At 35.2% G+C, this 26,449-nt stretch overlaps 1 protein-coding gene across 1 annotated transcript in view; it reads left to right on the top strand.

The window, feature by feature from the left end:
- Nucleotides 1–26,449, top strand: part of LOC140148280 (guanine nucleotide-binding protein G(i) subunit alpha) — a 73,328-nt gene that overhangs the window by 10,979 nt on the left and 35,900 nt on the right. Inside the window, exon 2 of the mRNA XM_072170177.1 lies at nt 17,874–17,916. Coding sequence (XP_072026278.1) covers nt 17,874–17,916 — 43 coding nt within the window. The remainder of the gene's footprint in view (nt 1–17,873; nt 17,917–26,449) is intronic.

The following is a 26,449-nucleotide window of genomic DNA, read 5'->3' as shown; positions in this document are numbered from 1 at the left end:
CTGATTTCCCCCAAATGACCAACAAAAGTGGGGGACTGTGCCCCCCTGCCCCCCCCCCTTTCCGCATTCCACTGAGTAGTACTACTACATACTATGTACTAGTAGATAATCGCAGAGTTTTGGGGTGCGATGCAATTGTTTCTATTTTGCAAGGGGAGCATTAATATTTCTGGCAGTCTACATATTTAGTCTAGGTCATTGTGTGTCCACCCAAAAATGTACTGTGTTCTATTCTAAGTGGAAGAAGAAATCTATGGGTGAAGCCTGCACTCCTTTTGTTCCTACTTCTGTTCAGGGCCTAGATTTTGTCTTGGTTTGCGAGAATCAAAACCCATCATAGTCACTTACTGTATGATACAGTGAGAGAAGTTGATTCTAGCAACTGAATCTTACGAGAATCATTACGAGAATTGATTCTGTGATTCTCGTCGAAAGCTACATGTAGGCTCTGCTGTTACTCCTTTTGTTCCCTCCCCAACGTGCCAAGCATTCAATCAGAGAACAGTAGCCACTGGTGTTTCACTGGCCTGGCCAACAGAACCATTTGTATTTAACTTACGGTGATTGTGTCATAGGGTGATGAGTCCCAAATGCAATTACCTACATTTTGTATTTTACTAGGCCTAACTGATGTTCCAGAAAAATATGACATTTCAATAAATTGCTTCAACAAACAGAAAGCCATCTTCAAATGAATTTATTTCTAGCTGCACATATATAAATCCATATTGATCTTATTGATTTGTGATTTGTTGCAACAGAGGTTGCTTTATGTCATTAACAAAAGCAGATCTTGTATTAGTCTGAGTGGTCTTGAGAAGCAACAAAGGTTCGTTTTTAGTCAAGTAGACAAATCTATAATGGACATAATGATAGTCCATCTGCTGCTTTAGTGAAGAAAGGGATGAGGTCAAACATGGGGAGTGTAAAGTTATTCAATTATCTTTGGGCTAATCAATCAGTTGGTTTCATTGACTTGAACCAAAAGCACTTCCAGTAAAAAAATATTATCATTAAATGCATTATTCATATTTCTTATCAGATACAATGTACCAGTTCCTGAAATACACCTTGAGGAAACAAAGAGTACAAAATGTAGTGATACAATCAATCAGCAGACATTTATGGCAATATTTGTGAGAAACATTCAAATTCTAAGTACAATGAACTGCAAAGAAATACAAACATACATTATGGTCAACAAGGTGTGGGATGAAAAAGATATTGGTAATGTGAACATTTTCGCGCTACATTTACGTTCGTGCATTTTGCGTTCTAAGTAACCAAGTGTGAAAATAAAAACTCATGAATTCATATCCTTTCATTCATACTTGAATTCTATGGGAAACTCGAAATCATGATCAAACAAAGGGTCGATCCTTCATGTAATTATTTCGTGTAAGCTAATCCTAACCCTAATCCTAACCCTAAACTAACCCTAACCCTAATTTTGTGTATAATTACATGAAGGAGTAACCAAACAAAGTAGTCCAAAATCCACAAAGCGCAAAAAAATACACACACGGAAATAGCCACTTTTACAGTACAATGTATGCATTTGCATGTCCCTTTTTAATAACAAGTACAGTTGTAAAACAAGTTACCGTATTGTTTAATAAACGCTCCCCCTTTAATAAACGCCCCCCCCTCCAATTTTTCCGTGAAAAAATTGACAAAAATGCAAACATTTCCATGCTATATCGTGTGAGTATAAGCCTAAAAACTTGCATCAGTCATGTCAATCTTGTCAGCGACGATCGTGAGATTGCATGGACAAAACCATTCCATTCCATTGCCTAAATATGGTAGAATTTCACCAGATTCTTGCTTGATGATGCACTTACGGGTGTAATTTTGATGTATTTACCACTAAAATGATATTTTCCATGGCGCCGCCATAATACTAGTATTCAGATAGTCAGAATCCTCCTTTCTACAGGAGCACCATCGGGAAATTTTAACCTGATTTTAAAGTTTTTTCCCTGACAATTCGCCTTCAATAAACGCCCCCCTTTTGGAAAAATGCAACGCCCCCGGGGCGTTTATTACAAACAATACGGTAGTTTCAGAAATTTGCAATCATAAGTAAAACACTGAAATATCATGAATTCTTCTAAGTCGGTTAGCTTTTTAGTATTGAATTTCATTGGCTCTTGCATGTTGTGTGTCACACAGTAGACAACAGTGTCCACATCGTAACGGAACATGCAACTGAATTTGTAGACAAGTTTCGTTCATTCATTGTAGAGTTTACAAAATGGTAACCTATTTTTTCCCCAAAATAAAACTAGTTCTCATTATTTTTTTCTAATAATATTAATCCAAATAAGAATTTAAGATGCACCGGCAGTCCGGCATATGACCACTACTCAAAATATTGGACCTGTCTATCATCTATCACACTGAAGAGGATAGTAAAAATAATTCCTCCAGTTAATTCTATAAATTATGCTCTGCAAATTCCCATCTATCTACCATTGTCTAATTGGAATATATTGTACAGGTCACATATAATACTGTTATTGATGAAATTGTTCTGTATTTAGAAAGGAAATTAAAAGATGTTAAACAATTCAAATATTCAATGAGTCTGCAGTCATGTGTATTTAAGCTTAAGTGGCCATGATACTATCGTAATATGTCCATGCATACATACAAAATTGATAGTTAGCCGACAGAAGAGTGTTGTTTCCATGGCGCTATGAGTTGGATCAGCCGTTTCCCGGTAACCAAGACCAGCCATCTAAAAGAAGATGACACACAGATATTCATATGGCCCAACAATGAGTTTGGCATAAAATGAGTTGCACTAAGTTTGGGAGTTGTACCAATTGTGATCTTCCAATCATGCTCCCTTTGCTATACATTGTGACACACTTTGTTTCAGTTTATTTTTTCTCTCCCGTGTTTTTTTTTGCGCACTATTGTACTTGATAAATAATAATAATTAAGAGATGGGTACATTAATGTTCAATGAAATTGCCAGGTGGGTTGATTGGCTCCATTTTAAGAGAGCATCAAACAATTTTACGGTGATTGTGTTTTTAGGCTATGCTACCTTTTGACAAAATCTCAAATTTGATGCAGGTAGTCTCATACAAAATAATTTTTTCTGAAAATCATTCAAAAGTGTTTTTTTTCTGAAAGTAATTATTGCAGGAAGAAATTTTCACAATGCATCTAAAAGGTAATGGTTCGAGGATTCTTAATTTTAGTCAGTGTTCAAAATAAGCACTTATCCTCTTGTCCTCTTGTCCAAAAATCACTGGGGACAACCATATTGAGCTATGTACTTATCCCCTGGACAACCACTAAGTTGGATTATTTGCACTCAAAAACATGACATATATTTTTGGGACAACCAAAATGTTTTGAGGACAAGCAGAATTCATGCTTTAGTTGTCCTCGGGACAACCTCCATATTCTCCTTATTTCGGACACTGATTTTAGTTATCGTTTTATTTTGAGCCAGTGGGAAATCTTTGTTGCTAGTGTTTGAATTTTTTACTACATGTACCCAAGCACCATGTCTTTTTTTAATTCACTTCATTTTGGAAACCTTATTATAAACAGATTTCGTTAAAATTTTGGATAAAGTAAACAATATATTACAAACCTATCAAAATACGAAATTTGGTTAAAATGCTTCTATTTTCAATGTCAACTGAGCAATATTTTGTATTTTTAACTTTCTGTTCAATTAGAGACTAGGTTTTATTATTTAGAATAGAATAGGTGTCCAGAATGTATAGTTTATGACTTGTTTTACAATTCATCTACAAATAATTAGGATCTTATGTTGAATTTTGATGTGCCAGGTCCCGGGTATCAGGCTCACCGATTATCAATGAAAACTGATGGGTACCAAACATTTGGATGTACATGTATACAGCTTGCACACATGTAGTGGGTATGAAGTGCTTAGGCATATGTTGAAGCAGGCATACTTAGTCTAATTACAAATGTCATAATGAAGGTGAAGAAATAATTATAAGCTGAGCTGGCTTGGATAATGTCAAACATCCATATTATGTATGAGTGCAATGTGATACTGTCCGGTCAACATACAATGTACATTGCTGATGTTCTCATTTAGTATACATGTTTGTTCAAACGGTCGCTCCGTGCAGAGATACACTGGGGTCCTGATGGGACTAGGCTCAAACAAAATGCTCAAGCCAGGCTAAAAAACCTATAGGTATATAGTCAAAGATTTGAAGATAAAGATTTAAGCAAAAGAAGGCCACTCCCAAGTTAGATTTTACTAAGTACAAACATAATGTAGGGAAAAAATATTCAGAGTACTATGTATTCCGTTAGTACTTTACTGAATGAAGGTGGGCCAACCTGAGAGCCCCATTAGAAAAATTGGTGGACTGTTTGACGGCTGCATATTTGTTGATTGCTAGCTCTTGTGTTAGGTACATGTACATTCAGAATGTTATTTTTTGTAAGAGACGTATTGGACTATGTCGAGGACCGCATGTGGCCCATGAGCCGCAGAATGGCAACCCCTACAGCACTACCTTACTGTACATGTACAAATTACAAAATGCAGCAATTGATACAGGAAATTTGGTAACATGTTGTCGAGCGTTTGTGCATTATAATTCAAACACTGATCACCTTGAATATGATTGATTCGCATTTCCTCTAAAACTTCCTGTGGACCGTTTGCCTTGGTTTTCAGTTTTGCATTGTACGTACATGTGTGTACATCCTAATCAACAGGGTGACCCGTTCTTGGGGAATGTGAGATTACCTAATTACTTGAAAGAGACTATAAAATAAGGTTTTTGTTTTTTGATGATGGCTTGCTTTTTTGAACATTTGCTGTTTGTGGTGACATTACGCGATGAATTAAATGACTATTTTCTCTTTTTCTGTATGTGTTTTTTTTCTTTTTTCTTTATATTTTTGAAGCTTAAATTCATTTTTACTTTTCTTTCAAAATGGGCCAGTACCGTATTTCCAATTCAGTACCAATATATATTCCAGAGTAGAATAAGGATGTGACTTGTTATCTTTTTTTTTTTTCACTGCACCATAACATGTGCAAATACAAACCAAGATATCCTGCATTGAAATAACTTGTTTCAGTCATTGTATATGTAAAAGGCGTGGTTTTATTAATGTAATTAATTTGTTTTATTAACTATTATGTAGCTGCCCTTAACGCACATGCGCTTATAAATTTTTCCACCGACTCATTAAATTAGTTGCAAATTTTGTGTTTGCGTTGAAAGTCAGGCTTTTGAATTTTTTGCATTGGGTCACCTAGGCAACCAATAACCCAGTTATGAGGTACCTTTTGTGCATTTTCTAAGCTGCCTGGGATGACGTATGCCTGCCTGCTTGCTTACATGTATGCCAATTGAGCTCTACCTGGTAAAATATGTGGAATGATATTTGCAGTAGATGCTGGTATCATGACTGTCTGACTTGGACTGTTTAACAACAAAAATAAAAAATGATACTGTAACTGTAAGCATAATGTTGACTGTGCACATATATGATACTGCATGGATATGCACCAACCACATGGTGTAAATGTATTTATCATCAAACTAAAATAGCTATTCGTAAATAAGGCTGTCGATTTCCGTTTATTCCTCTAAACAGATTTTTTCCCGGCCCCCGCCCTTAAACGGCTTTTTCCCCTGCCCTTAAACAGTGTTTAACCGTGTAAACGGAAGTTCCCCCCCAACAAAAAAAAAATCCACTTTAAGTTTACCTAAAAACGGGAGTGAATACCAAAAATCGGCATACTACGCTAGTTCTTTTATGCCCAAACCAACATGATTTTGCTGTGACCGCAAAATACGGCCGCAGTTTGGCCGCCATTTTAGAATGATGCACTGACTTCCGGGTTACCAAATAAGTGTTGGCGCTCTTAACAGTAACAATTGATAACCCTTGGGCCAGCGGCGATGTTATTACCGTATTTCGTCAAATAGTCGCCCCCCCTCAAATAAACGCCCCCCCCCCACCACTTTTTTCAACCAAGATGTTTCAAAAATGCCGATATTTTCATGCTATCTTGTGTAGTAAGCTTACCAAGTTGCACACATGGTCGATAATAGTGTTACTTTTTGGCTTAAAATCTGGATTGAAACCCGAAGTGAACCAGAAGTCAGTGTTTCTAGTTCGTCATTTTAGCATGAGTTTTAAGTTTACCTAATGATTTTAACGGGAATTATCGTTCTAAAATTTGACCTTGAATAAACGCCCCCCATTTGGAAAATGTAACGCCCCGGGGGCGTTTATTTGACTAAATACGGTATGTTGATCCATGACCATGGCCCAGTGTAAAGTGTATTAAAACAAGTACTATACATGCATGGAAGTAGGCCTACGCGGCTACGCCAGAGTCGGATCTGTGTTTGATGACTTTGGTCTTCAAATTCGGTGATATTTTCCAGGTATATAGTTCCAGACTTTGTTATCAACCATTATTGACTTGATTTTTATTTGGCCGTTTACATGTGTAAACGTTTAAACCCGACAGCATTATTCATAAATGAATTATTCATCATTATGTCAGTTTTGTCTGCTTGCTAAATTTAAATCTTGTTTGAAATGGTTATGTGGTTTTAAAATAATAATGACACATTTTGTGAGTATTAATGAGAAGGTATTCATAATGAATCAAATTAAATGTCTAACCCTAACCCTGCTAAATATCAAAAAGCAACTGCAATACTGTGCAAGTGATCTGATTGTGTCATTAAATGCAACGACATATTTAGGAACGAAAGGCTTGGCTAGCCAAGGTACACTCCCATGGTGTGCTATCTCTCTGCACGTGTCTAACACCTGAGGGGTCTGTGGCTCAAAACCGCACCCGAGAAAAAGACTTTTCTCTTCTGCCTTTCTTCTATCCTTCCCCTTCTCCAAAAAGGACCTGGGGCAAGAGGGCTAATGTCATATTTCCAGGGATAATGTCCTAAACATTATCTAACATATACGTGTACAAATTTGGGATTGAACACTAATTGAAACATTTTCTGATTTTGAATGAGGAAAGTGCAGTGAACCCCGTGATATAATCTGTATAATCTGTATAATGTACAAGCAAGTTGCATGTGATTGCAATGCATAAAAAAGGCAAGAGTATGGTACCAAATACTTTTTCCTGTCACATGATTATAGGCTACATATGAGTGCCATTTTGAATGAAATTGTACTGGTAAATTAGCCCAGCCCTAGTGTAGGCCTATACTTTTTGACATTGCTACATGTAGATAATAAGTGCATACTTTTTGAGACCTGAAATATGCCTTTACTAATTTGTACCATTATAAAATGAAATGGAAGGAACAAGGACAACATGGCTGAAAATACTTCTTCGATTTAATATAATATGGTTATTTTGAACAGATTGTAAACGGTAGGTCTTGCAAGCGTGAACTTTTTGGAGGCAAAATTCCCAAAGCCCAATGGGTATTTTGAGTCCTGGAAGACAATGCAACTATAATTTGGTTCACCTCAAGTTTGGTAACATCAATACTTTTTTGTGGTTGGGCCGCAATCGTGCTGACAAACCACCCTGTACGTGTGCGTGTACCAGTGTTCGAATTTAGGAAAAATAAATGGTTGTCCCACGGACAACCAGATTACAATTCCTGGTTGTCCGTCTAAGTTTTTGGTTGTCCGTAGGCCTACAAATGTGACTTTTGGCTAGATTTATGGTTGTCCGGCGGACAACCGAATCAGTATTTTTGGTTGTCCGGCGACTTTTTTAGTTGTCCCGGCAACCGGACAACCAAAATTTCGAACACTGGCGTGTACACTCAGTGCGTTTAACTTTGGGCTCGCGATTCAATACTGCAGCGAGCGAAATATGCACATACGTCACTACCGAACTTGAGGTGAACCAAATTATAACTTATATTGAAATCTCGTATCTTAAAAGTTATTACCGGTATTATCAATTTGTTAGTTTTCGAAGGTCAATACATACAAGAATCCCCAATCAAAAGCATCAATTGCCAAATATAGCTTTGCATTCAATTTCACTAGCCCTGGCAAAAAGTAGTAGGCCTACATGTATGCACTGAGCCCACTCTCCTTACATTTTAATTGAATTTCTTGATGTGACCTGTTTCGTCAAATTTAATAGGTGATAATGTTGGTAATTGCTGCTGAAAAAAAATTTGTAGCAAGTTCAAGCACAATATTTTACCTTTGTTAGCATATGATTTACTTGATAATTCCAGTTTTCATTGAGTACTGAAAGGAACCAAAAAAGGAAGTAGTTGCCTTCAAATTGGCAATCTTGTACACTTAAACTTGTAGAAATGTAAAGTGCAGTGTATATTGTACATGCACGAAATGGGACCCACAAGGAAATGGCTGCGTAGCAGTTTATTCAGAATTATCAAGGCATATCTAGATTCCTATATTCATTGAATTGTATGAAGTAGACAAATCACAACGTCATCATCGTGTGTTGTGCTACCAAATAACAAACGTAATGATGACAGTGACTGGGCAAATATGTTAGGGCCAAAGGTAGACAAATTTCAAACATTTTCACATTGTCAAAAGCCGATTGCGGGTTATCAAGTGGTTGATTACAAATTATCGCTTGTGTGGTGAGCTCATATCAAGCGTCATAAACACCCAATATTTGCATTTGGAGATCCTCATGTAGGATGCAAAACAGTTGTTGCGGTGCGACAACTTTGGAAAATTGGCAAATGATATTGACCATAAACATTGCCTCGCCTGTACAACTGCATACCATGTAGACGCATACATGCACATACCGAAAATAGATTTAACGGTACACTGATAATTAACCTGGATAAATTTAGAGTTTAAGTGAAAACACATTTTACTGCATGACAAATCAAAACATATTGATTTTATGTTGCATTTTTTGCTGAATTTTACATGCTGGATTTGAAATACAAATAATTTAACAAATGAAGGGAGAAGAGTAAACAGATGAACAAATTTGTCAGCATTTATTACACATGAAAAGTCTCATAAAATATTGAAACTAAAAAAAATGCATTTGAATAAAATTTGCCTCAAAATTAATTTCCCTTTCAAATGAAAAGAAAAGCACTTTGTATTTATATAATGCGACCATCACAGCCTACAATTACGCATGCATTATTATGAGGGCACTCCCTCACCCGATGCACGCGATTTATAGCCGAGATGAATTACACAATGTACGTTGAGAATCAGAGACTACTGCTTCTACTGCTACTGCTGCTATATATTCTACCAGGAGCAAATAATACCAGGGGCATGGTATGCATGTAGCTATTTATAGAATCTTGCATGTCAGCCCTAGCCATGCATCTAGCCCGACAACGGCATCAGTGCAGTCACATGCATGCACAACGTTGGCAATACTAGTAAATCGGCCTGCTGCGAGCTGACTGTGGCATCATGAGCTCCATTGCTAGTGTGTGAGTGCATATGCGTTGTGTGTGTATGGGCTTTTAATTTATTATACACAGATACTGTCCCATCTTCGTCACTCACCATTTGAACCTAGCTGTATTAGAAATGGAACTGTTACTGGTTCACACATATAAATGATATAATATAAATCTATCCTTAAAAATAATAATATTTGTGAAAATATGCAGAATAGATAGTATCACCTATATTTTTCAACATGTTCGACTTGAGCTCATTCTTTAAGGTGTGTTACTTGTACATGCAGGATAAATAAGAAGTCAGCCTGGTTAACCTTTCTTGCCCAATTCATATTACTTTTAATGATCTCGTCATGCTCGTTAGAGGTACATGCATCATGAAAAGTTCATGAACTGCACTACCAATCAATCTTCCTCTGGAATCATTGAGGATATGGTTAATGTTTGCCATGTACATCAATTGATCATTTACATAATGAATTACATAAGTACAGAATCTCAATTTCAGTGTGATTTACATTTACATTGGGCAACAGTACAATGCTACGCAACTTTTGCTCGTTACATAATCAAAATGCATAGATTGCTTCGGCATGTAGACAATTATGCTTGAGTTGATTTAATCAAATTAAAATACCAAACTGGAATTAAATGAAATCAATATTCATTCTAAATTATGTAATATTTACGGTTTTACGTGCATTGTCTTCTCTCGGTGCTCTGCAATATACTGGTGGTCATGTCCATGAGAAGGGTTCCTGCCTCAATGTGTTCTTAAGATCCTCATGTAAAATGGAATTTTCACAATTTTACAAGCGGTTCAAAATCTTGTTATCCAACTGTTCACACTCGAGCCTTGGTCTCTAGTGTGATAATTGTCATACATGTACCATAGTGTTCCTAATAAACTGCCTGAGATTGTGACATTTTCCAATTTAAGGATGCTGTTTAAAACCAAATTTCAGCCTAGAAAATTCCAGGTCCACCTTTTTTAAAATGTATGTTTGCAGTGATTTATAGGTAAATTATTACTTTGAAATTGCATTTTTTGTTTTATACATTTTTATGCGAAATAGTTAACCCAAACTCTACCAAACATCAAGAAAGCTCAATGCTCAAAGCGATTGGCAACCCAAGCACGCACCCTACATGATCCAATACGCGGATTTAGGGTTTCTCTGTACCGAAAGTCAACTTGTGCAGAAATTCCTCCCACAATGCAATAAGCGTTTTGCATAACAATAAATACAGTTCAGAGGTTAATCCATCTCCTTTGTGGGAAGGAATTTCGGCACAAATTGACTTCCGGTAGAGAAACCCTAAATCCGCATATTGCGCAGTGATCTGAGAACATAAAGGTTTGGGGTCCTTGGCCGGGCACTGACAACCCTTGTGGCGTACTAACTATCCCATGTCTTTTCTAATAACCTGACTGGTCCGTGGTTCAAATATGGACCAGAGAAAATGACTGTTCTATTTGTTCTTTCCTTCCCTTCATCAAAAAGCACATGGAGTGTTGGGGGTTAATATGTTTCAATTCTGTTTCATTGAGGCCTATATTAACCCTAACACTACCAAACATCAAAATTTAAGCTCATTGCCCAAAGCTACAGGCAACACGAACATCCCATGTGATCTGAGAACATAGGCATAGAGTTGGTTGCCAAGAGAAAACAACTCTTCTTCATCTTCCTATTTTCTTTCCTTCCCCTTAGCCAAAATGAGAACTTACTTCTTTCTTTCATCCCCCTATAGTTGACCAGTCTGCTCTACATTGCCTGTTAAAGAAAGTAGGTTTACAAAAATTTGTTCGGTTTATATTGGTTTACATGTAGGCGGTAAATCGTTTTTTGTAATTACCTACCGGTACTTGTTTTCTGCAGTTTAGCGAAATAAAGAGTATTTTTTGTTTGTGCTACAAGGACCTGCATTTGACTACTATACCGTATTGTCTATATTAAATGCTCTCCCTCTAATAAACACCCCCCTCATATTTGTCAACCAAAATGCTTTGAAAATGTAGACATTTTCATGCTTCCTGGAGTAAATAAGCTTAACGATCGTGATCAGATAGCCAAAAAAAGCATTGCAACCTGAAGTTGAAGTACAGGAAGTACAACCAGAGGTTATTTCCAGGTATATTTATAAGCTTGCGTATAGAGTTTGCCTATGATTTATCATAGAAAATTTGCCTCTAATAGATGCCTCCTTTGGAAAAATACAACGCCCGCCCCGGGGGCGTTTATTAGAGACAATGATGCGGTAATTATGTACATAAACTGCCTTACTTTCCAACAAACTGACAGACCTACGTAGTACAACGCCTTGGTCTTTCACTCGCAACTCTGCAAAATAAGATTCACTTAGCAGGAGCTACCGTCATAGCTTTCCCTTAAATTTATATCAATGTGTACTAGAAGTTGGACAATTTAGATTTGGCCTTCAAGACAGGTTCTATTGAAAAGTGTGTGTTGGTGAAGTCAATGTGTAATTGGAAATGTGAAATAAATTAGTTACCTGAAGGCAACTACAATGTATTGTTTGTATCTTAACAATGCAAAGTCATGGTTGGGCTTGGTTGATTTAGTTGTGTTGTTAATTGTTGTTATATGTCATATGAGTTAGGAAAATATTGTGCGGCAAATTAGTTTGGCCATGACGTCTTGCTTGTCACATGTTACATCCATGGACATCTTTTTCAAATTTGTAAGGGTAATTAGTATTACATGGAAATGACATGTAATAGACAAGAGATCCTCTTCAGATAAAGTGACAAGTTTTAACAAGATATTGTAAAATTATCCATATTTTAAGAACTTGTGACTGTCATCTGCCCATTAGACTAAAAAAATATTATATCTAGACTATAGATCACTATGTTTATATGATACTGTGTTTATATGATAACAAAGACCAAGGATCTGGTCGCAATTTTCACCTCAAAAATTGGCTTTCAAGCGTGAAATTTGAAGAAGAAAGGGTTCCAAAACTTGTACATGTATGCAGTGGAGTGAATGTGCCTTTCCTTTTTTAAGGGAATTTTTAAGCCCATACTGAAGACCTGACACATAATACATTGTATACATGTCATGTGAGTAAGGGAGTTATCAGATAGAAACCAAAAGCCCAAGCTGGGTAAATTGTTTTGTGACATAGATGTAGTTTCCTGTATTGGGCGGGGCTTTACCAACAATTGGAAGTTCATTGTCAATAAATTCCTGTATTCGATAAGCGTTAGGCCTACAGAAGTCTGGGTAGAACAGTCACTATACAATATATATTTTTAATTGGTTTATTTAATTACGTGATGTAGTGCTAGACTGCTAGTACCAGTACTAGTATGTAACAATATTAGAGTTTGCAATAGCAGGCAATCATACTGATAATAAATCGAAAGAATTAGTTGATACTGAATTTCATGTGTAATGTATTGTTTTCATATCTTGGAGGTTAGATTATGATGGGCAACAGAGTTGATCAACTTATCTTATGTTTTCACCAGTATGAAGGTATTCCTGTGAACTGCTAACTTTTGATGTCATGTTAATTGAAAATTTGGAACGCACACGTACCATATTCTCTCTAATTAAAGCCTCCTCTAATAAAAGCCCCCTCTAATAAACGCCCCACCAATTTTTTTCAACCGTAACTGTTCATAAATGATGTCAAAATACTATGTACAGAACCTGCATATAATGAGGCCAATATTATGGGAGAAGTCTAATATATGGAAGGGGATATACGTAGATATTGTTTTGTTTGCATTTTTGAGTTCCATGCCAACAGCACAATGGATTGTATGTATTACAAGCATGAGAAGATTTTTGTTTTTGGATTTTGAACCTTTTTTTATTTTTGTTGGTCATGAGGTTAATAATTATATTCTATATTTAATATGATATGGATAAGTTTTTTTCGGCATATCTCTGGTCTATCCATCTATGCCATGTGCAATAATTGTGGAGCAAGAATATGATGATATCACCAGCACTCCACCTTGTCTCTTATAAAATGGCTGTCATAATAATCCATGAGCCACACTCTGCACATCTCCTAGCAACAGAGTGGACTCTGATGAATCTCTGGATTTTAAGGGGTTGTTGCTACCAAAAATCTCCAGTCATGTGCCCACCCCTGATGTGTTTTGCATATCCTTCAGAATTTAGGTGCAGAGAAATGAGAATCAGTTTTGATTCTTGGAAAGAGATTCTTGGGGAATTGTTTGATCCTTAGAATTTAAGTCCAGAGAAATGAGAATCGGTCTTGATTCTTGGAAAGGGATTTTTGCGGAATTGTTTTGATGTTGTTAAAACAATTTTCACTTGATGTGGGTAATTGTAATTCTATTTTGAAATTGTTAAAAAGGCATGGTATTATTTATCTTATTGGTCAAATGCAAAATTACACACAGACTTTCTCTAAGATGCACTTGTAGATAATCATCACAGATTAGTGAAAAAACACCTGTAAAAAACATTATTTGGGCCGAATATTTGGGCTGTCTTTTGTATTTTTTAGGTTGCACTTTCTCTGAGATAAGCTTAAAATTATCTGAAAATCTGATTCATGGTAAATTCATTCCAAGTTCGGATTCAAATTCAATACCATTGTAGAATTGTTATAAACCAAGTAAATCATATTTACAGATAAATCATGAAAACATGGTGTTATGGTCGTGGCCATTTTGAATTTCAACCCAGAAATTGATTGAACTGGAAGTCAAACTTTGTAAATGAATCAAGTGAGATAAATATTGCATTTTTGGCCTATTTTTAAACTTTATTTTTATCAATATTATTCTCATTTTGTGATACAAAGAGGGTTTTTTTTTTAGAAAACATTGATGCAGTTTTTGCTGTCATAAATCGTGCAAAAGCCTGACCCTTCCGATATGGAGCATACTGCATTAACCGGTAAACTTGAGATAAAATCATGCTCATTCATTTTCGTGTGATGTACAGCCAATTATAGATTGTAGCATTTGTTGTTGCAAGAAAATAAATTAAGGGGGTACTACACCCCTGCCCAATTTTGTGCCCATTTTTGCATTTTTCTCAAAAATTATAGTGCATTGGGGACAAGTAAGATATGTATATTATAGGGGCAAGGACTACAACTACTGCACTGGAAATTGTATTTCAGCACAGACAACAGTTGTGGAGTTACAGTCAAAAATTAGGGAAAACCAATATTTGATTAATAAATCAATAACTACTTGCTTTGAGTTGCTGAATTTTCAGTACATTAGTTGTAGTCCTTGCCCTATAATATACATATCTTACTTGTCACCAATGTGCTATAATTTTGAAAAAATGCAAAAATAACACAAATTGACAGGGGTGTAGTACCCCTTAATATTCCCTGAAAGCAAGTTTGTGCAATTTCTTTTTTTATTTTTAAAATTTAAAATAGCGTTTTCCAGTACCTATATAGTAAGTGCACTGACAATCATCGTAGGGCTGTATGCATGAATATTGCAATTGCCATGGCAATGACACAACCAGCAAGGCTAACTAAAAGGAGCTGTGAAAGACGGATATAAATAAGTGTTATTATGAAGGAGGGAAAATTAAGTAAATTTGCTTAATTAGTGTATTGAAGAGACTAATGAATTTTGGTGCTAATTTTCTCCTCTTGAAAGAGTGATATTTGACAAGTGGATGCAGCCTGATTGACAGTTGGCAACCAGCAGCTATTGATCGGTAAAATAAGCCCAATGTTTGAAATTCATTCTGGCTTTACTTGGCAATCTTTAATTCATGTACATTTTAGTGTTGGCCGGTTGGTAAATGTCAGAGGTTGCATTAAATACAGGCCAGAATAAACAATCCTTTTGGTCAGTAGGCATGCAAAACTTGGGTCATTTTGTCGTTTGGATTTGTCACATGGGTTTAAAACCATCATCTTGTGGTGAAAAATTTGCATCTAAAATAATAAAAAAATGCAAAATGTTGATTCATTTATGATAACTTGACACGCATTGATAATATGCAGAGTATATGTAGGTGGATTCTTTGAAGCTATATTGAGTGTGATGTTTACCGAGTAACTAATTTTAGAGGCACCTTTCATTCAATTCTACCCTTGAAAAATAAATTGAATAATTCTGTGACAGACTATTATTATAAATGTGTGAGTGGGGTTTTGAATATATATTTCTTGATGTGTATTTACTCAATGCTTAGAGCAACTGCAAGGGCAGGTACATGTATCCCACATGATCTGATTGCGTCATCATGCGAACATTGAAAGATAGGTCGGCCAAGGTACACCCCTGTGGCTCGCTATCCTCTATCACATGCTTGGCACCCGAGGGACCCATGGTTTTAAACCGCATTTTTTTCTTTCTTTAAAAAACTCAAGTCCAATTGCATCATTGTGTGAACACACACATGGGCACAGACAGTTTGGTTGGCCAAGGTACACCCAAGTGGCATGCTATCCCCAGTCACATTTCTGGCACCTGAGAGCTCCATGGTTCAAAGGGCTTACTATATCCTTCCCCTCGCCAAAAAGCTCCTGTGGCATTAAGGTTTTAGGGAAACCAGTAGACAGGGCTTGATGTAGATACAAATTAAGTTTTGCTCAAGGCAATTACTATTTGGGGGAAACATGTCAAAATTTGTTGTATATTATTATTATTATTATATATCAAAATGTACTTGCTGTAGTAAACAAAGGGCAATGACTTAGGACTTCTTCAATTTCAGATTAGCTCATTGGCTGTGCATCTATAAAACTAGGTCTTGCGCCATATACTGGGGTACCCAAAAGGGTGGTTTGTTACATTTTGATGGGCAGCATGGATTTCAGCAAAACATTGTCTCCTGAGTATTCCTTCACCTAGAAGGCTCATTAAGGTCTTAAATTTAAGCTAATTTATTCTTTATTATTTTACCCATGTAAAATCCTGTTTTCAGTTAATCTTTCATTGTAGATGCATTTTAACTGAAATATGCCATCTTGGGTGGTTGCGAATTAGGAGGCGGCGGATTATAAGTTTTTTTGCCTGATACTTTTGCTTTATTGATGCAAACTTATTAGGAAACATGATCTTTATCCGTGGCATTGTCTTTATTTAAAGACAGTTCTTGTTTAGGTCCTTTTCAAAATAGTATGCAAAATGAAGCAGTATATTCTCAACAATTTCAATCTGGTTTTTATCACAAATACATGTATGAGCCAGATGACGTCAAAATTATTCAAAGCACAAATGCAACAGTAGTTAATAAAACAGATTGTATTATTTATGAGATTAATGAACATCACCATTAATTTTATTTATAGATTAGATGGCAATAATTACAACAACAACCATGCATATAGTGCTGTAAACTCCTGAAGTGCATTATCAAACAAGGAGAACAAAATGAAGCAAGCAACTGAATTTACACAAAAATCATAATAAGAGAGCACAGAGGACTAATGATTCGGGCGTTTGACTCATGATCACAAGGTTTTAGGTTCAAATCCAATCAGGGCCAACATGTGGTGTCCTTTTGGCAAGGCACTTTATTTTGATTGTCCCATGCCACACAGGTGTAAAATGGGAAGTTGTTAGGGGTATTCATACTGGTGCTGTTATTGATGGCAGCCAAATGGTGTGGTGTGATATACATCATGTAGGGATGCGCCGATCCACCCTTTATCTGATTTTTTTTAAATCGGCCTGTCGGATACCATTCTTGATCAGTACTATACCAGAAAGAGCACGCCCTACACTCCATGATAAATTAATTAGGGTAGGGTGCCCTCTATAAATGGCGCCCACTGCGACCATCAACTGATACTGATGGCAAATAGCTAAAACCAGTAGTAATCAGCTTTGATATTTGAAAATATGATGTGTTAGCGAATTGCTGTCATGAAATTTGAAAATAATTAATTGGTGTGTTAAATCGACAAATGACCCTATGAGCACAATATCCAAACTGTATAAATTATAATGTATTGCCTTTATATTAGTTGTTGTCAGTGCACTTCACATTATTGCACTGCCACTAGGATATACAACATGTATGATCACCCTTGCAATGAACCGATCAGATCGAGAACAAGTCCAATCAGATAAGTTCTGAATCTGGATCAGGGAAAATCCCTGACTGTGTGCTATATTAGAATAGTATTTTAAAATCAAACTTAATAACAAACATTTGTCCTCTCTATCAGCATGATCAGTGCTATAAATTATGCATTCTGGAATTAATGTTTTGATAATCATCACCGTAGACGAAAACTTTTCAGTTTTAGAGCCCATAAGACCACAAAGTCCAAAGCTTAGTAGCAGTATGTTGGGCTCCAGCAAAACGAACATGCACTTCCACCTTTTCTTTCCCTTAAAAGTTTAATACTTTTAATACATTGTAGTAGTAGTACAAGGCTACAAACTGATGTGATGTGCTTAGTTCACCATGTTATCAAAAGATTTTGCTAACATTTTTTTCCTTGTTTGTTTCTTTCTTTTGACTACAGGTGCAGGTGAATCAGGCAAAAGCACAATTGTCAAACAGATGAAGTAAGTATAATTGTTGCAGTGGAATCGGGTTCTTCAACATAGACTAAATAGTACACAGAATTACAGACCATTCATTCACTAACTGGCAAAGTCCCAGCATTAATGAGGGCTAATCTTTCGAAGGAGTGCTATCACTGTTTTGCTATGCTTAACCCGCATATTTTAAAGGTTTTGCGCGTAAACATGAAGGCACACAACGCTCTAACGCATAAAGTGATTGGTCCTCATTATTATGCAAGAATTCTTATTTTCTCAGTATACAAAGCATGGGGACCTTGCCTGTCAGTGAATTGTCTTTACAGTTTCTGCATACCCACCACCCACACCCATATTTTGCATCAAAAATGTCTTGATTAACTTTCATATAAGTAATACACACCCCCTTAAAAAGACCTAGCGCCATGGGGCACTTATAGCCACTACATAGTACATACATGTAGGTGGAATACAGTACCCACAGACTTTGCAGACAGTGTCAGTGATTAAGTTTTAAGACAATTTTATAGACCTATGCTCTGGACGGAGTAATTGGCCCATAGATAAAGGTAGGTGTCATCATTAAGTCAGGTTATCATCCTTGGCAAAGGTATACATTTAATCATAAATTGGTATAGAGCCATAAAATCAGATAAAATTCAAAAATCATAAACAAAAGGGTGGCTGTTACAACATTGCTACAGGACTAATCATTATAGTACACAATGTGTAGTAGTGATTAGCAATTTAGTCATGTTTGATTGTTATGCCTACACTTTTTAAATGCTTAATGCTAGACCAGAGTTGACATTATGCTGCACAATAGCTTTATGTTGCATAACAAATGACTCTCCAAACATTTACAGGATATGAATGTGAATTCTAATGCCGAAAGATTTCATGCTTTATGTACGGTTCCAAGCAAGCATGAAATTGAAAATGTAGGAGCACTGTATCGTCTTATCTTTGCAGGTAACAATTTAAGAACTTAAAAAAAATTATAAACATGTGGAAATACCCTGAAATTGTGAGAGCATGCAAAATTTGTAATTTTGCAGTCTTTTTTAGAAAAATTTGATTTTGGAAGTTGTAGCAGATGTTTGCAAACTGTTCAACTTCTAGGAAATGAGTGATGGAAAACCACATAAAATCCTGTCATGTTTTTATGTAAGTGTAATGGATGATTGTTTCTAGCAATAGTTATTGCTATGCAATGTCCATCCCCGGGGCAAAGTACAGTTCAGCTAAGATAGAACTAACAAGTATTTATGGCTTAGTATCTATGCTTCTACTATATAAAATATTAGTTCTCAGAAGTGTTACTTGCGTTATGCAATTGATGTACTGAAATAAATGTAGACAAATGTCACCTGGGTAACTTGTGAGAGAGAACTGCATGTAAGTGAATTGTTTCTGAATCGCACATCTCTACATTTACTTCTGCCAGTATTCAATATGGGTAAAACCCGCCAAATTCAAAAGACTACACACTTCGTGCAGCGCCATCCTATTGTTTCCGCTGTATCTCTAAAAGGCTAATGGCAACACTACAATAAGTTTCTCTGGAAAAGATGATGTATGATTTGAGATGCAGGAGGATACAATACCAGATCTTAAGTATACATTCTCTCCGGTGAAAAATCTGCACAAATGAAAATCTGCACAAATGAAAACATCTGGATTGTAAAGCTTGCCAGCCTTCATTGACACAGCATTCATTTGTCCTAAGTTTGAAAAAGATGGCCAATGAATTGAACTTGATATTTTTCAGCATTTTCAGCAAAAATGTCCAAAATATCAATTTCAAAGTAATTTTAATTTATACAAAGGACAACATTATTTTGAAAAAAGATTCCAAATTTGTATTTTTTTTCCTGTGACCTTAATTCATTTGGAGGTTGTGAACAAGTGCTTCAATAAAGGAAATATGGTTGTGAACTTAAGGATGGGTCAGCTAAGGAGAGTTTTGTTTTTCGGTTTACTTCCTGTTCAGTAGTCATAGTCATTGCAGGTGATCCATGCTTTGACAGTGCTGACAAAACTTCAATCTTGTTATGTGTATGTTATCAGTTCAGGTTATTGTGTGTTGGTAAAATATGTTTAAATGAAAGCCAGTCGAGGTTAATAAAGAAAAGATCTTTATCATTTTAAAAAGGAAAATGTGTACGCTGTTCAGTTTCCTGTTTCTGTGCACTTAATCAGATATCATTGCTAAAGACATAGATCCTGGAAGGTCTTTCCAGGATCTTTGGTATGACTGACCGATACATGTAATTCAGTTCACATTTTCCAAGATTTGGAAATCATGTGTGATGTAATTACAGAATAACTTTGAACTTGATTAATTTTATAAAAAGTTCTTATTTTATTTTGGGTGATGATGACAAGTGATTCATTACGTTTTGTTGCATCACATTTGAGTTTGATTTGGTACATGATTTAAAAAAAGACTTTTCATACAGTGTATTGACAATATTGACATCTTATCAAGCCTGGTTGTCCTACAAAATTTATGTTTGCCTCGTTGGTTTGAAAAATTCAGGATATCTGTCTTTTAAAGCAAAAATTGAACAAAATGATGTCGGATACTAGGCAGGCATTGCTCTTGATCATAAGGGAAACAGAATGTATGGGACAGGATGCTGTGCAGAGTGTCATTTGTGGGGCACAAATTGTCACCTCAAAACTCTGGGACGTACCTAAATTATAATAGTTTTAAAACAAATGTTGTTTTTTGCCACAATATCAGGCATAACTTAAAAGCTTGGGAGAAACTGACCTCATTGATGTACAATGTAATTATGGGAATGTAATGAAAGGTTGCATTTGGCAAGGCATGCATAATTTTTTCTCTAGTCTGTACATATTATTAAAAAATTTAAGTTGTTCATTAGATTATCAGAGTGCTCAGAAAAACATGATGAAGCTGTCAAGCTGATCAATTGCTTTTAATTACATGGGAAGTGTTAGCCACATGTATAGCAAAAATTTAAAATGTCCGGCAATATAAATAATGTGAAATGCCAAAGTCTGTTATAATGCTACATAAGATATTTGTACAATTACCGGTATATATCTGCCATTCTGCCCCAAACATTAAAAACAAGCATGGGAACCATTTGCATTCTCAAAAGCCTCGTTGTTCATGAAATTATTTTTAAATATTCTTAAAATGCTACACAAGATATTTGTAATAAGCATCATACAATTATATATCTGCCCCAAACATTAAAAACAAGCATGGGAACCATTTGCATTCTCAAAAGCAACATTGTTCATGAAATATTATTTTTAAATATTCTTAAAATCGCCCCTCTGTGTTTATTAAAAATTTTATAATATTTTCCAAGGCATAGCTGACATGGTTATGCGCCCTTAAAAATCAGGTACATGTTTTACAATATAATAGCAAAGTACTTATTTGTTAGAAAGCCAGTTTTATTCAAATTTCTATCTTTCACGCTGAAATATCAAAGTTCATTTGGCACTGAACTGGGGTAGACGGCTTTTGTACTGTTTGTGTTCATTTGATTATTGATATTAAGAGGAAAGAGGAGCAAGATTTATATATTTCATTTAAATGTGTGCTGTGATCAATTATCAATTACATCGTTTGGAAGCATTCTGACTTCTTGCGACAAAACAATTGATTGTGAATGCGATTGTTTGGCGAATAATGTTGCCAACTGTGTAATTTGATTACTATGGGCCGACATGATACTGTAACGGACAGTAGCACTGATTGCTGGGTGTGTAATTGTACATGTAGTTCTGTGGCAAGTGTGTGTGTGTGTATACCATGGATTTCTATGGTAAGTGTACTTGTATGGTAAAGTGTAAGTCATGTATTTTTATGGCAAGAGAACGTACAGACATGCTGAAAGCAAAAGGAGCTGTACGTGTAGTTGCAATTGGGTTTCAGAAAGAAGTTAATTTCTTTATTGCATTATTTATATTATTTTATTGTATTCAACATAGTGAAAATAGGAATTCAAATTCAATATTATTTTAACGTTAAAAGGTGAGCTGTTGTAAACTGCTTATCCACAAAAATAGCCTGTTTAAGTAAAATTTCAAAGATCAATATTATTTTGATCATTTTTGTCAAAAATGAAAATAATTTGCCCGACAAATGACTCATTTACCTTGAATTCTTTTTTTTTTTTTTTTCTTCTGAAGGACCTTTATTTCTAGGTTGTCGTCACAGTGTGTTTATGGATATTTTTGTGTTGCTTTGCTTTTGAATTTTCAATTCATCTTAAAATTCCAAACTGACAAAGTGAAACATTGTTCTACATTATAGCAAGTGCCCAACATGTAGTGTTTGTTTTAAGGGGGTTCTACACCCCTGGCCAATTTGGCGCCTAATTTTGCATTTTCTCAAAAATTATAGCGCATTTGATAAAAGTAAGATATGTATATTATAGGGGCAAGGACTACAACGACTGCACTGAAAATTCAGCAACTCAAGGCAAGTAGTTAATTGATTTATTGATCTAACACTGGTTTTCCACTCATTTTTGACTGTAACTCCACAACTGTTGTCTGCTGAAATAAAATTTCCAGTGCAGTAGTTGTAGTCCTTGCCCCTATAATATACATATCTTACTTGTCACCAATGCACTATAATTCTTGAGAAAAATGCAAAAAATAGGCACAAAATTGGGCAGGGGTGTAGTACCCCCTTAAAAGAAGCTAACATACATGTAGTACAAAGCCTAGATGTGTAATAGCTAGATACATGTAAGCCTACATTATCTGGAATGCCATAAATGTATGGATAGCTCTTTGGATAGATATCTGCACAGATCTGCTAATTGGCAGGATATTGTGGGATGCAAACTGTCACGGTAATATGGGAAACATGTTATGGAGGTATTACTGCAATAGGTCTGCTGTATCTCCATCTCTTCCTGTATGAATAGACCACTATTCCTCAACATTGTACTGCCCTATTTCCTTGTCCATACGGTGGCTCTTTATGAATGCTTACTTGATTGTTTAGCGCTGTTTTACAAGTGTATATCCGTTATATCTTTTTCATAATCAAGTATCAAAAATAGAACAAAATATTTAATTTATGGGCAAATTCGTAGTTTGTAGTCAGATTTTGAATGACTTGCTTGTGAATGCTTAGACTTGTGCCAAGTCTTAGAATTGCTTAGACTTGTGCCAAGTCTTAGAACTTTATGGCTACAATTGTAAGAAAACATGTAAAATGTAAATTTTTCGGGCCCTATTTCTCTGTTATGTTTTAATCAAATTTTAAAACTCAAATGTAGCATAACAACTAAAAATTAAATATATCGACTAGGAAATTTCCTAAAAGATAAATTATTTTTAAAAGGTGCACATTCGCATATATTTCTTGACTTTAAAAGGTGCACATTCGCATATTTCTTGACATTTTATAAGAATGTCCATTTGACTTATGATTTGTTTGAGCCATTCATAATTTAATATGAAAATACCAAATGTAAATAAACTCAAATCAAACTGAAATTTTGAAATCATAAGTTAGGGTCACCATAAAACAGCATTAATAATGGAAAATGTGAAAGACTCAAAATCTGAATATCCTTAAAATGCACTAATTTTGTTAGACCATGGCCACAAAACTGGTTATATGTATTTTTCTATCTATCTATTTATCATCACTGTAAATAAAACCAAATATATATCATATTATAAAGACATTGTGATATGTGAAACATGATATTGTAAAATGTCAATTTGCACGGTAGACTTGGTGTGGCATCAACATGCATAGAATGTATAGTAACGGGTGTTGATATTGGCTAAACATGAAATATTAAATCATCCATGAAAATTCCATGGATCATGAGATGCTACCGATTCATAAACTGGAAGTAGAAAAAAAAAAAAAAAAATGCACCGCATCAGATGGTGATAATAGTAAGCAGTGTTGTTTGATTTAAATCACGCCGAATTAAATCGCGATTTAAATCATTTGATTTTTTTTTTTAAATCAATGATTTAAATCAACTTTTTAATATTTTTACCATTTTTGGTTGGGCTGGGGTATGAACGTTTGGACAGTATTTATTTTGGGACATTAGAGCACATCAGACATATCGAATTGCATTCTGAATACGAAGAATGTCATTCTGATATCAAATAATTTTGATTTTTGAAATTGCAATTTAATACACATTTTATGGCAAATCATTAAAAATTGATATTTTGATATTTAACAGTACTTGAAGTAAACTTAATAAATCTGATGATTTATACTTTTTCTTTCTTAAATTGGCTGCTTTACTTAATTTCTAATGCTTTTACAACTTTTGGATACAATTACAATAGCTCTATGATGACATTTTATCTATTGCTATAAATTCATCCTCAAGGTGCAGAATTCAACAGGTTTTTTGCCAAATTTTTCTTTGCAATTTTCACATGTAAAAACAGGTTTTGAATTTGTGTAAATACCTGATAGGATTGGGCATATGTCTAGCATTCCACTGGTCTCTTTTGAATTTATCATTGGGTATAGCAGTTCTTAGAATTAAAAAAAAAATTTAAATCGATTTAAATAGAAAAAATCTGATTTAAATATTTAAAAAAATTTAATTTTTTTAATTTAAAAAAAGTCATCAACCCTGATTGTAAGACAATGAGACATAGAAAGCTATAACATTGAGTGGTCAGCACTCTGAGCTAGGGCTAGCTGTCTGTAAAGTGAGTGGCATTTTAGAAGATTACCACGTCAGAAAAAGTGTCGGCAGGAGAATTTGTATCCTGAATATGTCCATGGCAAGATTATCAAGGATGACCTGCTACATGAACTGACTTGTAATAATTAACCAAAAGTATAATCTTCAAATAATCCTGTTAACTTGAAACCTGTACTGTCGGAACAAGGTCTCTAATGTAGAGATCTATTTTTTAAACCGCTCTCTATCTATTTATCGGTTTTAGTTGCTTTCATTGTGACCCCATTTCTAATTGAAAATGTAAATTTTTGATATTTAATGTATGAAGGGACAGCGTCTATATGACCATGAACTTGTTACGATTAACGATGGTGTCACCTTTAATATTCACTGCTGTTTGCAGAGTACCTACGTTCATTAAATAGTTTAATGATGATCATAAAGTTGTCATAACGAGTTGTCACTGTTGATGGTACTATAGAAGTAATCAAACACAATAGTAAACAATTGTTTTTTTGGACTTTATATTAGCTTCACATAGAGATACGACAGTAAAATTAAGTCATACTGGTGTATGTTTTTCATTTTCTCAAATTCTTTGTCAGAGTTTGGACAGATTGCCTTCCCCCATATTAGGTGCAAAGGAGAAAGGAAGGGGGAGCTGCAGCTATATTGTAGAACTGATAAATTTCCCACCAGCCAAAATTGTGTGATAGTGGATCTGTAATTTGGTTCACCTCAAGTGACGTCAATGGTTTTTCGCAATTGCACCGCAAACATGTCGATAAGGCGCACCTGAACGCGAGCGTGTACACTCGGAGTGTTTAAGTTCATGTGTGTGATTCGATACTGCGGCGAGCGAAATATGTACGTACGGCTCTACCGAACTTGGGTGAACCAAATTATAGGGACCATATCCTGCACTGTAGCCTGTGTTGCTTATATAAACAAGTGTGGTGACTTGTTTGTTTGTTTGTTGTGTCTTAGTTATAAATAACTTCTACAAGATATAATGAAAACCTAACCCAGCAAGGTACATATTTTACTTAATTATAAATATAATTATGATGAAGTATATAATGTAGAATAATTATATTAATATTTAAACAGTTATGGCGCTAGCTGCTTCCTGATTGTCAATTGAAAGTAGCACATGAATATGCCTGTACATGTAAGCATAGACTGTATGTAAGTAGTTTTTTGTTCAAGGTGAGCCATGTCTCAATTGGTAATGGTTGTGCTAGTAGTAGTTTGAATAGTGAATTAATGAATTCTTAAGTAAATACATTGTAGTAAGTTAATAACTTTGCAATAATTATGGAAGGTTATTTCAATGTTCAATGTAGCTACTATAGAGCATATAAATGGAGCAAAGATCATGATGATTAACTGAATGAGAAGAATGTATTACAAAATGATATATTTTTATGAGCAAATGAATATATTAAGGGGAAATGTGAAGGGGATGCTTTAAAGACCCATTCAGTGATCCCAGCATAAGTGTAACAAAATTAAAATTGTTTATAAATTGCCTTACAGTGGAGGATAAGTCATTCAAGGTATTTTTGAAATTAAAAATTAAAAAACAAAGAAAACAGCAGTATTGACAAAGTTAAAGCCCCATTCAATTAGGCCTACATACAAAATGTACAGTCATATAAGTCGGGAAATGCACTATTGCATGTTTATTGCGACTCTTTTTAAGTCTAGTCAGTTGGTGTCATCAAAAGCCTGCTTTCAAGAAGCTAGCTTTTTTTTTTGGAACCATTTGTGTTTATAAATAGTTTAATTTTAAGTGTGTAAGGGTGATTGTCTTCTCCTGTGTGCGGTAATTGTATATAAGTCCCAAAGGCTACAGGCTACTGTAAATGATCCCATCC

Source organism: Amphiura filiformis, chromosome 3, assembly GCF_039555335.1.
Source record: "Amphiura filiformis chromosome 3, Afil_fr2py, whole genome shotgun sequence".
In the NCBI taxonomy this organism is placed as follows: domain Eukaryota; kingdom Metazoa; phylum Echinodermata; class Ophiuroidea; order Amphilepidida; family Amphiuridae; genus Amphiura; species Amphiura filiformis.
This window is presented reverse-complemented; position numbering and strand designations above follow the sequence as displayed.